The sequence below is a fragment of the Pyrgilauda ruficollis genome, unplaced genomic scaffold, assembly GCF_017590135.1.
Source record: "Pyrgilauda ruficollis isolate IOZ18807 unplaced genomic scaffold, ASM1759013v1 scaffold13, whole genome shotgun sequence".
NCBI classification, from domain to species: Eukaryota; Metazoa; Chordata; class Aves; order Passeriformes; family Passeridae; genus Pyrgilauda; species Pyrgilauda ruficollis.
Genome location: NW_024511432.1, coordinates 5,088,908 through 5,102,585, shown reverse-complemented (window position 1 = coordinate 5,102,585; position 13,678 = coordinate 5,088,908). Strand labels below are relative to the sequence as shown.

The following is a 13,678-nucleotide window of genomic DNA, read 5'->3' as shown; positions in this document are numbered from 1 at the left end:
GAACAGGACCAACTGTGCACAGAAGTGTTGTGAAACAGTTTAAGGAGCTGAACTTGAGGGAAAGGGCATGTGAGACTGGGCAGAGACTTTAAAAAACATTCGCCATGATTTGAAGACAGAGGACAAAATAAAACCTGTTAGAAAACCAAGCAAAGACACACCTTAGACTTAAATATTCATAAAAAACATCGGTCCTGATGTCTGACAGCAGGAAGGCAAACTCCTCTGCAGGCACATTCCAGAGCTGATGCAGGCATATGAATCAAGGCTCACTTATTCTGAGCCTCATCCACCTTAGACTCAAACCCCAGCTGTCAAGGCTGGAATAGTGTTTTTCCTTCAGTTCTGGTCTTTCCAATTCCTAGCCTGCACCTAGCCCAAAAGGTGTTGAGCTAACTTAACCCATAATTTTTAAAGTCCTTTTAAAACTTTGTAGAAAGCAACAAAAAACCAAACAAAGACCAAAAAATGGATGAGCCCATAAATATCCCCCACGCCTTTAATGGATGCTTTGAGCATGCCAGGAATGCAATACTGGGATTGTGAGTTGGGCAGTAACAACATGTGATCTTTAAAAAGTAGTCAGACTTAAAACTGGAAAGAAAACCTCAGTCTGTTTATCCAGGCTAACAAAGATCAAAGCTCCCTATTTTGCTTCACCATTTCCAAAGAAGTAAAATCCAGCCTGCAAACAGAAAACTGCACAACAACCAATTTTTAGGACAGAAGTTCCCAGCCTCTGGAGCATTTATTGCTTCCTAACCTGCGTATCTGTGCCAGGAAGAAATCCTGAGCACACTCCTCATCCCACATGGGTGTAGGCCCATACAGGAACTGTGAGAAAGCTCCTCAGCTCCTGGAAGAGTCTGTACCTGGGCACTCAGGAGCTACTTCTATTACCTAGGAAAGGTGCTCCTCTCCTAAGCCTCCAGATGGAAACACGCAGCTGCTCCAGGGAGAGTCAGGTGTAGATCGGTGAGAGGCTGGAGCCACAGTTTGAGAGAAGACAAGAACATTTTCATTCATGTTGAATTATTCCTTGAGGAGGTACTTACTTATCTACCAACGTCCGAATTACAGCCAGTGTGTCAAGCACCAGCCCATCCACATTCTGTTTTTTCCTCCTTGGTTCATGAGGCCCTCGACCCCTCCTGGGTGGACGGACAGGGTCCCTTGGGTGGCCTCTTGCTTCAGGGATGTGTGTCCTGCTGTTCTCCGTTTGCCGGCCCTGAGAGGTCCCGTTGTCCTCGGCCCCGCTGTCGTCGCGACAAACGCACGAGTTTCCCATGCTGCCAGCTCCCAAGGCTCCCAGGAAACGGGGAATGTGGTGCTCTAGAGTCAACAGCAGACCTTGGAAAAGGCTTCTGCTAGCGTAGAACACAACCAAAGCAACTACAATCATCTAGGAAGTTTTAAGAGAAATGTTTGTGTGATCCCGGATTGTGATCTTTTTGCATCTTAAACGCTGCTACCAGCTGGAATGAGTGGGAAGTTGGAGACTTAGCTGCTGACAGAATCACTTAAAACACACATTGGTCATCCAGAAGGAGGTCTGAAAAAGCAAACATAGAACAAGAGTCAGTGTTACTACTGCTAGAAAACAACAGAAGAATTCCTGTTTTAGTAAACACCACCAGTTCTGGTGGATAAAGCAGCTAAGAAACACAAGGCTTTACCTGAAGTCTATTGTGGGGAAAGGGAAAGGAAGGAAGAGGAGGAGGAGGAAGTTCCCCTGGTAAGGAGCTCTCGCCCACACACCATTCCTTTCTACACCACCTATTACCTCCCAGCTCCCTCATGGTTTTTGGATGCAGAGGAACAAGTTTGCCTGTAAATGTCCCACACTGCTACCCTTTAAATACTAAGTATCAACAAACCAGTTTCATTTGCCCTTTACAGACACACATGGCTTGTGCCACCCCAATAAAGGCTGTACACTTCAGGTTCTCATTTCACATCAGGAACATTTCCAAGCTATACTTCTTTACAATTTTGCCTATTTTAATCTTACAGTTATGGTTCATGTCAACAAACAATAGATTTAACAGAGAATCATTTGTCCCACCTGTGCATAAACACACATTTTTGGAACATGCCTATATCTCCTGCATTCTCACCCAAAGAAGCAACAACACTGAATTAAACAGGAATTATAGACACCATTTTAATGCCTTACAAATCTAACTGGGATTTTGAAATGGGTGTTGTGTGCCTGTTTGGATCTTGTGTCAAACCAATCTTCCATTTTTGGGAAACGAAGACTAATTCAATCATTCTTCTGTTCTTCATTCAAATGGTTTGGATCACATAGAGGCCCAGTAGCAACTGAGACCATGGGGCAGTCTCTCCCAATTATTAACTTGAAAATGCAAGAGAAAAAGGATTCAAAGCCCTAATTCATAACAAGTTATGTTTCAAGCCATAGGGTATACTTCTACAGAACATTACTTTAAAATCACAGGTAATATAAAACCCTACAAAAGATATAATTTCACTACTTACACACTTCAGGCATGTCAGAATAAGTAAGTAATTTTTATCCTTTCAAGAATCAAGTATTACATTTACACTAGAAGTTATGGTGAATATCCTGTAATAGGTTATTCTATTCTTCAATTATTAAATAATTTCATTAACAGCAGACATGTAGCACCCTAAATTCAAAAGGAAGTCAAAGAGAGCTGACACCTTTTAAATATGGAAAGCCCCCACCACCAGAGCCAACTGGCAACTCTGCAATTGCTGGCTGCCCTTTGGGACAAGATCACAACAACAGTCAGGAAGCCAGACACTGGTCATATGAGCAACTCTTGGGATGTCAGCTGTCACTGGAAAAGCACTGCCACCAAGCTCTCATGAGCTCTTCTGTAGTGTGCAGCACATAATCTTTCAGCACAGTGAAATGTTCAGTATTAAGAAATTAACTGGAGGCTAACTAAGAAAAAAAAAAAATCAATTCCTCAAGGGATATTAATAGGAAAAAAATACAAGATCTTGACTTCTTGGTCAAGAAATTCCTAAACCACAGATCATCAAAAGGCTTTCAGCATCACATCATGCTTGCTTTTTGCCCTAAGCAGTTTGGCTATCAGGCTCAGAGTCCTTCCATCTGAGCCAATACTGCTGGCACCTTCTCAGTCAGCAAGTCACAAGCAGATGAGAGGTGCCAGTGCAGATTGCAAAGACCTCAGACAGAATTGTCTGAGCTCACAACTGGTTAAAATGACTTCCTTGATTTTAAAAAGAACAAGTTATGTTAAATGCAAAACATGTCTTTCTAGGGAATATGTATGTATTTATGAATCTGGGTCATTTAAGGGCTTTTTAACAAGATAATACTAAAATGTAAAACTGTTACAGATTTAGAATCTGAATAAAGTTGTTCTGTAACTTATGGAAATGTTAACACAGTCAATCTATCGTGTCATCAAAACAAGAATGGAAAAGGTGTATTTTAGAGATTAACAATGAGTAAGAACCTAAAGAAGCAAAACCAGACATATGTCAAGATTAAAGCTGATTATTGAAGTCTAAGTTTTTCTGGCTGACAACTTAAAGCGTGATTAAAAACAAGTAATTATGATCAACTCACCTGTAAGTTTGCTTGGTTCAGGAATGGCTGGGGGAGCTCACAAAGTGCTGTGGCAGAAGGGGGTTGTTCTCCTCCAGGGCACAAAGTCTATCTGGGAAAGGCAGTGCTCTGTAAGCCTTTATGGTGGGCACTGAGTCATTACTGACTCTGCTTTCACTCCTAGGAACTGCGCTGAGGAGTCCCTGGGGAGAGATGGAAAAAAAAGAGAATTCACTTGGAAACTGCATCTAAGGTAGACATACTCCACCTCCTCCTTACACCTGCCATGACATCAAGCCACACTGTTATTTTCAGCTATTCAGAGCCTTATTTTCAGCCTTTACAGAGGGAATTCTCTTAAGGCTTTAAAACCCAGTTTCTCATCTGAAAGCTTTAGGACTAGACACAGAAAATCCAACCTGTTTCTACAGCCTTGGTATTCCAGATGACACAGAACCAAGTGCAGAGCAGTGGCCAACTCCTCACCTCAAAATTACTCCCTAGAGGAGGAAGAAGAGAAGCAATAATATCTGCTCCAGACACAGCAGAAAATAAAAGTACACTATAAAAGCTGATTAGATAAGAGGAAGAGAGAAATGACAGGATAAACTCCCCTTATTTAGTAAAGAGCTGGGTTTGACAGCATTCACTTGGCTCTTTGCTCACCATCACATACAAGGAGCTCATTGTCAAGCCTCAAACAAACTGAAAGGCTAAATAATTAGGAACACAAGGTAGGAGAGATTGCTAGAGATCTACTCACAAACCAGCTTGTCTGGATAGAGCATGAATGCAGGAAGAAAGGTTCTGAAGTGCAAAGGAAACGAATAAAAAGACAAGTTTTTATTCCGTAAGAAGTAGCTGGTACTCCATCTCTCACCAAACAGCACAAAATGCCAATGCCCAGAGAGCCCCTGTGGGACACTCACTGAGCAGCTGCCCCAGCACACCTTGCCCTCAACAAGGCCCCCAGATCAGATGCTGCTGGAGCAGGACACCTTCCTTCCCTGCATGGGAGAAAAGCAGGTCCAGCTGCAGCCTCCTGTGCCCCACACACCCCCAGTGGCCACTGGGACCATCCCCAGCACAGAAAGCAGCTGCTCTCCTGGAGCCTCAAGCACATACACGGATGCACAAAGGAGTCAGGAGCTCCACAGGCTGACCAACCTGCCGTGGCTGGAAGTCCAAGTGGGAAAGACAAAATCATCATCCATTGGAAGGGATGCTAAGGGAGTGGATTTGCACCTGCCTGGCAGCACCAGCCTGCCCCAGAGAGGCCTCCTCTGGACCATGCGACCGAGCGCGCCAGTGCAGGAGTTGGCTCCAAGTGGCACTGGGATCATTTCTCTGCAATGTGCAGCCCAAGAGTCAGTGATTCATCCCCTCAAATATTCAATTACAGCCAACCATAATACTGCCTCATGATGGAAAATGCCTCTTCTTTCCATGAAATGGAGTGCACTGCCAAGCAAACAAAAAAACCCTCGTGCACATAAATGGGGAAGGTTTTAGCTACCAAAAACACTCTTCCAGTTTCTGCCACCACTACAAGAGTAAGATCAGTGATTTCCCCTCTTGAGCAGAGTAACACAGGAGCTCAGTCAACAAACCATACAGTAAAGCTGACAGGTTTTCAAAAGCAAAACTGTAAGAGTTTTGGCCAGCAGTTTCCTATTAAGAAGATAAAATAATTAGAACTATTTCCTCAGCATTTCTTTCCCAAAGAAATGATGCTCCTAAAAAGGAAGAGATGGAAATACTTGTGATGCCTGTCAGATGAAAGTTCAGACCAGAAGGAAACAAAGCTATGAATTGCTACAAGATAATCAACTTTGATACAGGAATAAGAGGAAGAAGAAGCCTGTTTGAAAAACAAGCTTTTATAATAAGGAGAATTTTCAGCTGTGAAATGATGGGGATAATACTGAAAGCCAAGAATTTCCAGTAAACAACATACAACTAGAATGTGAAATGGAGACTTTCTCAGGAATCCCATTGACATGCAAGGCCAACCTCTCACCTGTGAGACTTGTGCAACTGAAGAGCAGCAGGCGCTGGGTGTCCAGCGCGGTTCCACGCAGCGCACGCAGCCAGGGGAGCACAGGCTCCAGGAGGAGCAGGTAAATACCCTGCTGGTGCTTTGGCATGTGCTACCCAACCACCACGTTGTGTCATCTGAAGCAAACCCCTAATTCAGTTCTATTTTCTTTAGAAATACCTTGGAGGGTTAAGACTAGTGTCAAAACACGATGGGAAGCAGCCTTTACTGGCACGCAGCATTTCACAAAGCCATTGCCACAGCTGGTTGCTTTCTTGCTGAGGCAAGAGCACCTGAAACCAAAAGCAGACTAACCTTGAGCATGCCAGTTTCACAGAAAGGGAGACTCACCACGTCTCAAAGCTTTCCAGCTCCTGCACAGGTGCTCATCAGTGAAAACCCCCAGGGCTGTACAAGGTTTATGCAAACAATTGGGCTTTAACCCTGATGTCTTCTCTAGGTAATTCATCTTTGTCACAAACACAGAACTGGAGGATCTGATCTCTTGTTTGACTTGATGTGAAGCAGAAAGAAGCACAGTAACTACTACCACAGTAGTTTCTTTTTCTGTAGACTCACTGTGAAAGTCAGATTTTATAGTCACTTGCACATTGCACTACTTTGTCTTTTCACTTCCTTTAAACCCCTTTTTAAAGCTGGTACAGGAACACTAAAATTGCAAGACAGATTTAAAGTGAACTTCACTTTCTGATTTGAATGAGTGTCACCAGAGCAGGCCTGGTAGGGATTCCTCCCTGCACAATTTTTCCCTTATGTCTGGATACAGAGACACTAGTGCTCAGGACATGCCAGGCATCAGACTGTTCAGCTTTCTTTCTGAAAGAGAAACTGAAGCATTTACCACCTTCTGAGCTTTCCCATCTCAGAGGTCATCATTTGTCATCTCAGTCATTTAAGTGGAACTGTCCTTTGTACCACAGAAAACCTCAACTTTGCTTCATGTCTAAAGCAACGCTGGTATCGATCACGCTTCCTGCTTCTCAGCTCCCCAAGCCACAGATGGATCATTACATTTCTTATCAGAGACTGAGCTTAAATTATGCTTTGAGGCAGATGAAAGCACTTCTGAGATAATGATCTTTTTAAAAGATAGTGGTATCTGACAGCCCAGTGAAGTTGAACAAGAGGTGCCTCCAGCAGGGTGACGTGGCCTGGCAGAGCTGAACAAGCTCAGCAGTTGCCCAAGGAGCAGAGTATAATGCACTGCTTCAGAAGTGGCAGGGAGAGAAAGATAACCCTGGAGATGGCAAGGAACACTAATCCTATAAACTGCAGGGATACAAGCACATGAAATAAAATAGATTAGCTATACCCTATTAAGTTTTGGCACAGACATTCATTTGGAAGCTTAAAAATAACTCTTTCAATTAATTCAAGTTAATCTTCCTTGCTGCCCAGAAAATTAAAGGCGTTATCAACAATACAATTCTGACAAAAGCATTCATGATACCAGGATTCAATATTAAATAAAAAACTCCACCAAAAAAAGCCCAAAACTCTCCAATTCTCCCAAAAAATCCACAAGAAATTCCAGAATAGACAATGCTGGAAGGAAAGTGAATCTTTGGATACCAAGCAGAGGTATAGAATGGCAAAGAAATCCACCCTCCCCCCCCCAAAAAAAAAAAAAAAGCTTTGTCTAGTAAAACTTACAACAGTCCAGTTCAGAAAGGTTAAGGTTTTATCTATATCAGTATCAAGAAATCATTGAAAGAGTTCTCTTCAGTCACGTGGAGATCAACTCCTTGCAATACTTAAAGAACCTTGTGCATGAGCAAAATCACCACAAAAGCATTTTGAGGGGCAAGTCAAGAGACTGAGCAGCTCAGTCACAGCACAGCCCTGCCCTGGGAACTAGAATTAGGGATAGCACAGGGGCATCCAAGTCATCACATTGTGGGCACCAGGAAGATGCTTCAAGGAGGGACTGCTGGAAGCAGGGGCAGATTCTTGTCAGCAAACCACCAGCTTCATGTAAGTGAGCTAAGACAGTGGCAACTCAGAGTTTGTCTGCTTCTTGTCTAAACTCATCTTAGTGCTTTTCTTTCTCCTATCTCAGAGCTGGGCTTTTTTTCAGAGGAACACTGGGTGCAGAATTACTCTGTAGAAGGCAGAACAGTCTCTTGCTGTAGACCACAGAACTCAGCCCAGCTATGTGGCATGACTAAGCTATTACAAACACGTAAAATTCACAGGTCCACAAACCGTTTTCAGTGTAAAATTTTGATAACATTGCTGAAAAACTCAGCAATGCCTCAGTTGGAAGCCTGCATTATCAGCTGTCTGACAACTGTCTTGGTGAGCAGACAATGTCTAGAAACAGGCTGAAGAAAGTTCCATGTCTTGATGGTTGAAGCAGCATCAGAGGATTGCCTGATCTTTCAGTGGGCAGAGTTGAGAGCCACCCTTGTGGCCCTCCCTGCCAGCCATGGAAAGCTGGCTGCTCTGTGCTAGACAAAGTTCAGCACTGTACTGACAGAGCAGGAAATGCCCTTCAAATTCCCTTTCCTCCTGTGAGTGGATACAGTGACAGCTGCTCAAGAGACTGTCATTTGAGTCCAACACAACATGTAGGTCACTAGGTTAGCAAACCTGCCTCGGAAGCACTCTTGGAAAGCACAATTCCTGAACGACCTGGGGCTTCCAGAGCTGAAGAATACAGAATATGAAACAGCTCTGGGCAGGCCACTGGAACCCCTTTTCTCACCAGTTTCACAGAATTCACAGAATCAGTAGGTTGGAAGAGATCTTCAAGATCATTGAGTCCAACCCAGCCCAAACACCTCAACTAAACCCTGGCACCCAGTGCCACATCCAGGCTTTTTTTAAACACATCCAGGGATGGTGACTCCACCACCTCCCTGGGCAGCCATTCCAGAACTTCATCACAGAACTTACTTAAAACAACAAAAAAAACCACCTACACAAGAACTCAGCTTCATTTTCCCCCATCTATCTCTTCAGGTTCTGCCTTCAGGACTTTTCCTTTCTGCCCTGCCACAAGTCTGCCAGCAAAGCACAGTGCAGAAAGGAGCCTGCTGTGGATTCACCAGCCACGTGTACCAAGCGCTCCTGCCAGGTCTCACAGGTGTCCTGCTCCAACCACTGAGCTGTGGTATTTCCTTACAGTGTTTTAGGGCCCCTGCCAGTACCAAGAAAGCCAGAGGAAGTTGCTCAGTGTGCCGTGGCCAAGGGGGGAAGAGGCCTGAGTGCCTGAGAGATGGCTCGGACATGTGCAGGTGGGTTAGGAAGTGGGAGGATGATGAGCACGTGTCTCACAAGGCACTAGGAATACAGCTTAAACAAGACTCTGCACCCAGTTTAGTCAAAAAAGGCAGAAAGCACAAAAACTATTTAAGAGGCTTTCAAAATCCTGTAACAGTACTAGGAACACAAAGTCTCAGCCACCTGGGGCTTCTGCTAAATAACTTTCTGAGGAACTTCAGGAGAATTAAGATTAAATTGTTTTGATAATTACATGTAAACAACACTTCACTAAATGTTACAAAGGGATAATGCTCTAAGGAGAGAATAACTCACCTATTGTTATTTTTTTTTTAAATCTTTTATTTCAGAACTGATATATTAACCAGAGTTTGAGTGCAAACACATACCATTCTTAGACTCACCATTAGCTGAATGTTTTTAAAAGCAGGGAGAACAATTCTAAGCCTGCTCCATGCCAGACAGCTTTGCCTTTAGAAAAAAAAAAAAAAAAAGCATCAGCAGGTTGCTGAGTTTTCTTTTTTCAGTATGACTTTCTAGCATGTCCCACTGTCTGCAGGAAGGTGTAAGATACACAGGAATGGTGCAGCCTCCTGGCTCGTAGTTCATCAGCTGCCCCCTAACCTGTGATTCAAGCTGTAATTGCACCAGTTTGTGCACATGCACTGAAGCCAGCAATCCAAAAACCCCTGCCAACACTTGGATCAAAAAGTCCTCGACACTTGTTCTTCTCCCACCTAACAAGGTACTCAGATACTTAGAGCAAAAGGGAGGCATTTTCTATGGGAAAAAAAAAAGCCTTAGAAAGGGAGAAAAATAATTACAGTTGTGTTTCATGTGCTCAGAAACCACTATTTCCCTGAGAGGAGAGTTTTATTAGGAAAAAGATGGATTTCTTGTTACTGATCATGGCAACTCACTGAACTCCATCTAAAGAACATGCATTAAAAACCAAGGAGCAGCACCTCATCCCAGACTTTGCACTGCCAGGTATCCCTGCTGCACAGGCAAAGCCCACCAAGCCCACAGAGTTCCCATGGCAGAGCTGTGCTTCCAAAGCACAAATCTGGTCACAGGAATGGCAGATCAAGGGCAGGTAGTTACAAGCACTTCTGAAGAGAGATCATGATGCATTGGTCAGTCACGCAACCTCGTGAGTCATGTGTGAACATTTGACTTTTATTAGACCTCAGCAATATAATGAAGAATAGAAAAGGAAATAAAGATCATGCTGGCACAGTCATTGCCCTGCAATGCCAGCTTTACAGTTACCACACACAGAACAGGAAAATAAAATATATTTTCAGACACAAGGCAATACAAAGCACATGAGATACTTGAAAGACAAAGAATCTCAGTGTAAGATCACTGCCTGCACTGCTTAAAGCAATGAATAAATTCAAATAGTGAGCAATCATAAGTTCAATAGAGGAAAAAAAAACCCAAAAAAGCCAATTTGAAATGCTGAACATAACATATTGATAATGGAGCAGAACAGGACAAATATCATGACATTAGCTGGCCTTCAATTTACTACAAGCTGACAGCTTTTTAAGTTGCTGCCTCTGGTTGAGAAGGAAAGCACACAGTGCACATGATGAGCCTTGCTCCACTTTGTGAGGATATCAGCACACAGCTACATGACCAATGAGGACATTTCCAAACACAGCACATTGCCAGGTAGGGGAGATAATGATATCAAAGGGAATTTGAATGAAGAAACCTGAAGAGTTACAGGCCAGTAAGTGTCTATGACAAATCACTGCCTTTATCACTAACTTATTGCTTACACTAATAAATATCTTCCTGTTACTCCTAAATTTTAACAAACATGCAAAAAAGCTTGAGGAGAATTGACTCTGATTCCACCTGATGGGCAGAATATGAGGGATGTCTTACTGCACAGGAGGGAACCAAAACATTGTAAGTGATCTATTTCAGTGCTATCCATTAGACTCGCAGCAAATGAAATGCACTTCAAGCTAAGACTCCTCTGTGAAAACACTGATAATGTACCAAGGGAGAGCACTGCAGGGTTGTGCAGAAAACCATCATGTCCCTCTAAGAGGAAAAAAAAAAAGAACATTAAGAAAAGCACAGAATAATGTATCAGTGAGAGAACAAGTGAGCCACTGAGTGATCACCAAATTATGAAGCCACAGAGTAAGATACCACTGTGGTACCACGAAGTGTTGCAGTGAAACTCCCTGTGTAGGAGGCTGAAGGTAAATAAAAAGGAAAGTTAAAGACCTCAGGGAAACCAACAAGCCCACCTCCCTGCAGACACACGTTGGTATCACAGCTGATGATAAGGGAGGTGTGTGGACAAGCTGGATTAGCTCTATCAGCAATCTAAGGGTGGGTAAACAACCAAGGCCAAGCTAATAAACAATCAGCATCAGAAAGAGTTATGACAAGAGCTGTGCAGAAGGCAAAACACAGCACTAAAATATAAAATACCCTGGAGGAGCTTCCTTCTCAAGTGATGGACAGGGGAAACTGAAAACTTTCATTTAGCAGGAACCTCAAGAGAATGTCTGGATGAAAAGGGAAGAGACAAGAAGTGAACACAAATTACAATTGTGCTTCACTCATCTGAAAAAGAACACACCACAGGAAATTCACAATCTATTCAAGCAGATCTATAAATAGGAACAAACAGCAGAGATTGGGGCACAAAGCAAAAACAGCAATGTCCTAAAGGGAGGGACAGAGGAATGGGTGCCAGGAGGAGAAAGGGCCTGTTTTGCTGAGTGGGCTTCAGCAGAGAACAAAGACACAGGCAAAAGCGCTTACAGAAGAATGGGCCAGATTTAGATCAAAGAACAGATCAATTCTGTGCATTTGGATAAATGCAAAACAAAAACACATTTAACAGCATCACTGACTCTTAAAATAATATGACAAGTTTTGAGGATGCACAGTGCTCTGGAAATCCACAGTCAAATACAGGAGTCCAAGAGGAGATGAGATGCAAGGGAATATTTCAGGGGGCTCAAAGGTGATGAGAGCATTAACTGTTTAAAAATCTGTACAGTTTAACAAAAAAAGAGCAAAAATTTTAATACCAGGAAGAAAACAAGGGAAAGTCACAATAAACAAGTGGATGTAGGTTTCCACGTGACAATAATCTCACAGCAGTGATGGATGTACAGAAAATTAGTAGAACAGCAGAACTGAGCTGAGGACCAGCATGAGAAAAGAAAACAACACCAAAACAAATACATGCATTCAATGCAAAACAAAGGACAGAAAAAGCTAAAATCCTGAGGCAAAGCTAGTGCTAAGTAGAAAAAAAAAACTCTTATATTGAAGAAAACAAACACTGACACAGACATAAAATGAAAAAAAACAAAACCCTACCAAACACACCAGCATTCAGAAAACAGTGCAGGCTGAATTAATTTAGGAGGGAAAAGGCAGCTCTTATGTCTGTGTTTCTCCATGGACCAAAGTTTCACTGTGTGAGAAAAACTGATAATATTGGCCGAGCACCAAAATGAACTCTGGGCTCAGGGATCAGAGTTTGCAGTAATGAAAGAGAAAATGAAAAGTAATGTGACTACAGCCATTCCTGGGACCTACACTAAGATTGCACCGAGAAGGGACAGTGCACTACTGCAGAACGCATAAAAAACAAGCAGTTCCTAAAAAGAGGGGGTCAGTGAAGGCCTGAGAGACAGAAACAGTGATCAGGACAGAATCAAATGGCTTAAAAGGGAAACTCATGCTCGATATGGGCACAATATAAGCAGTGATAAATCCTGCTCTATAAGCACCGAAGTGGGAGACAGAGCCGAGGTGCTGCCGCACCCGTGGCAAAGGCGCCGCTGCCAAATCTACTACCCAAAACAAAAGATCCAGGTAAACGAGTGCATTTGGTGACCCGCTCCACACCTCCTCTGTAAAGACAGAAAACTTGCTGTGGAGAAACATTTTCCCATAGAGAGCTTCCAGGATGTGGCTGCTCACACCGGTGTGCGAACCCGAGCGCTCCGCAGCCCGCCGTGCTCCCGAGCTGCCGGGGCAGCACACCGGGTCTGGGATGTCACCTCGCCCCTCGCACACCAACCCCGCCGTAGCCAAGCCCGTGTTTTGCAAGTCATACGAGCACCGGGAGGCGCCGTTAGGAAGTCCCAACCCCTGCGGGCCCCGAGCAGCGCCAAACCCGCGTTCATTCACCTTGTGCCGCTCCCTGCAGCGAGCTCCCAGCTCCGCAGCCAGCCCAGCTCCGGGGCCTCCGCCAGCGCCCAGCGAGCCCGGGGCTGCACCTTGGCCACCGCCTCTTACCCCGGCTTGCCCTCCCCAGATGGCCCCAGCGAGGCGGCCGGGGGTACCGGGATCCCTGAGGGGCAGCGGCACCAACCACCGGAGCCGGCGGGACCCCGGGCCGCTGCCTGGGGCCGGGGGCTGCGCTGGCCCGGCCCCCGCCCCAACCGGGACCCGCGCCCGGGGCCCCGGGGGAGCGGAGGGCAGGGAGGGCTGAGCACGGTGCCTTCACTCCTTAACGCACGGCCGGCAATGGGGCCACCAGCGCCCAGCCCGGCGCTGTCCCTTCCCCTCAGCCCGATGCGCGCCCCGCTCCGCCCCAGCCCCGCGGCACCCGCCAGCCGGGCCGCGTCCGCTATGCCTCACCTCAGCTCCGCACTGCCCCGCCGGGAGCACAGCGGGGGCCGCCACGGACCCCGCGCCCTCCGCCCCTGCCCGGCCCCGGCCCGGCGCTGCCGCCGCTCCTTTGTGCCGAAAGATGGAGGCGACTCACGGCGCGGCCCCGCCCCCCGCCCTCGGTCCCGCCCCCGCCGCGGAGATTTGCCCAATCGAAA

At 45.1% G+C, this 13,678-nt stretch overlaps 1 protein-coding gene across 5 annotated transcripts in view; it reads right to left on the bottom strand.

Moving 5' to 3' along the window:
- The window catches only part of RSPRY1 (ring finger and SPRY domain containing 1), a 36,255-nt gene extending 22,628 nt beyond the window's left edge, over window positions 1-13,627 (bottom strand). The window contains exons 1-4 of one of the 5 annotated variants that reach the window (XM_041458896.1): window positions 13,491-13,627; window positions 9,245-9,326; window positions 3,593-3,774; window positions 1,056-1,552 (exon numbers count right to left, since the gene is read on the bottom strand). In XM_041458896.1, the coding sequence (XP_041314830.1) occupies window positions 1,056-1,402 (347 nt within the window). In that variant the 5' untranslated portion in view covers window positions 1,403-1,552; window positions 3,593-3,774; window positions 9,245-9,326; window positions 13,491-13,627. Of the gene's footprint in view, window positions 1-1,055; window positions 1,553-3,592; window positions 3,775-3,990; window positions 4,052-9,244; window positions 9,327-13,037; window positions 13,120-13,490 lie in introns of those variants that run through there. The other 4 variants (XM_041458893.1, XM_041458894.1, XM_041458897.1 and 1 more) reach the window with 4 other exon arrangements.
- Between the last annotated feature and the right edge of the window lie 51 nt (window positions 13,628-13,678).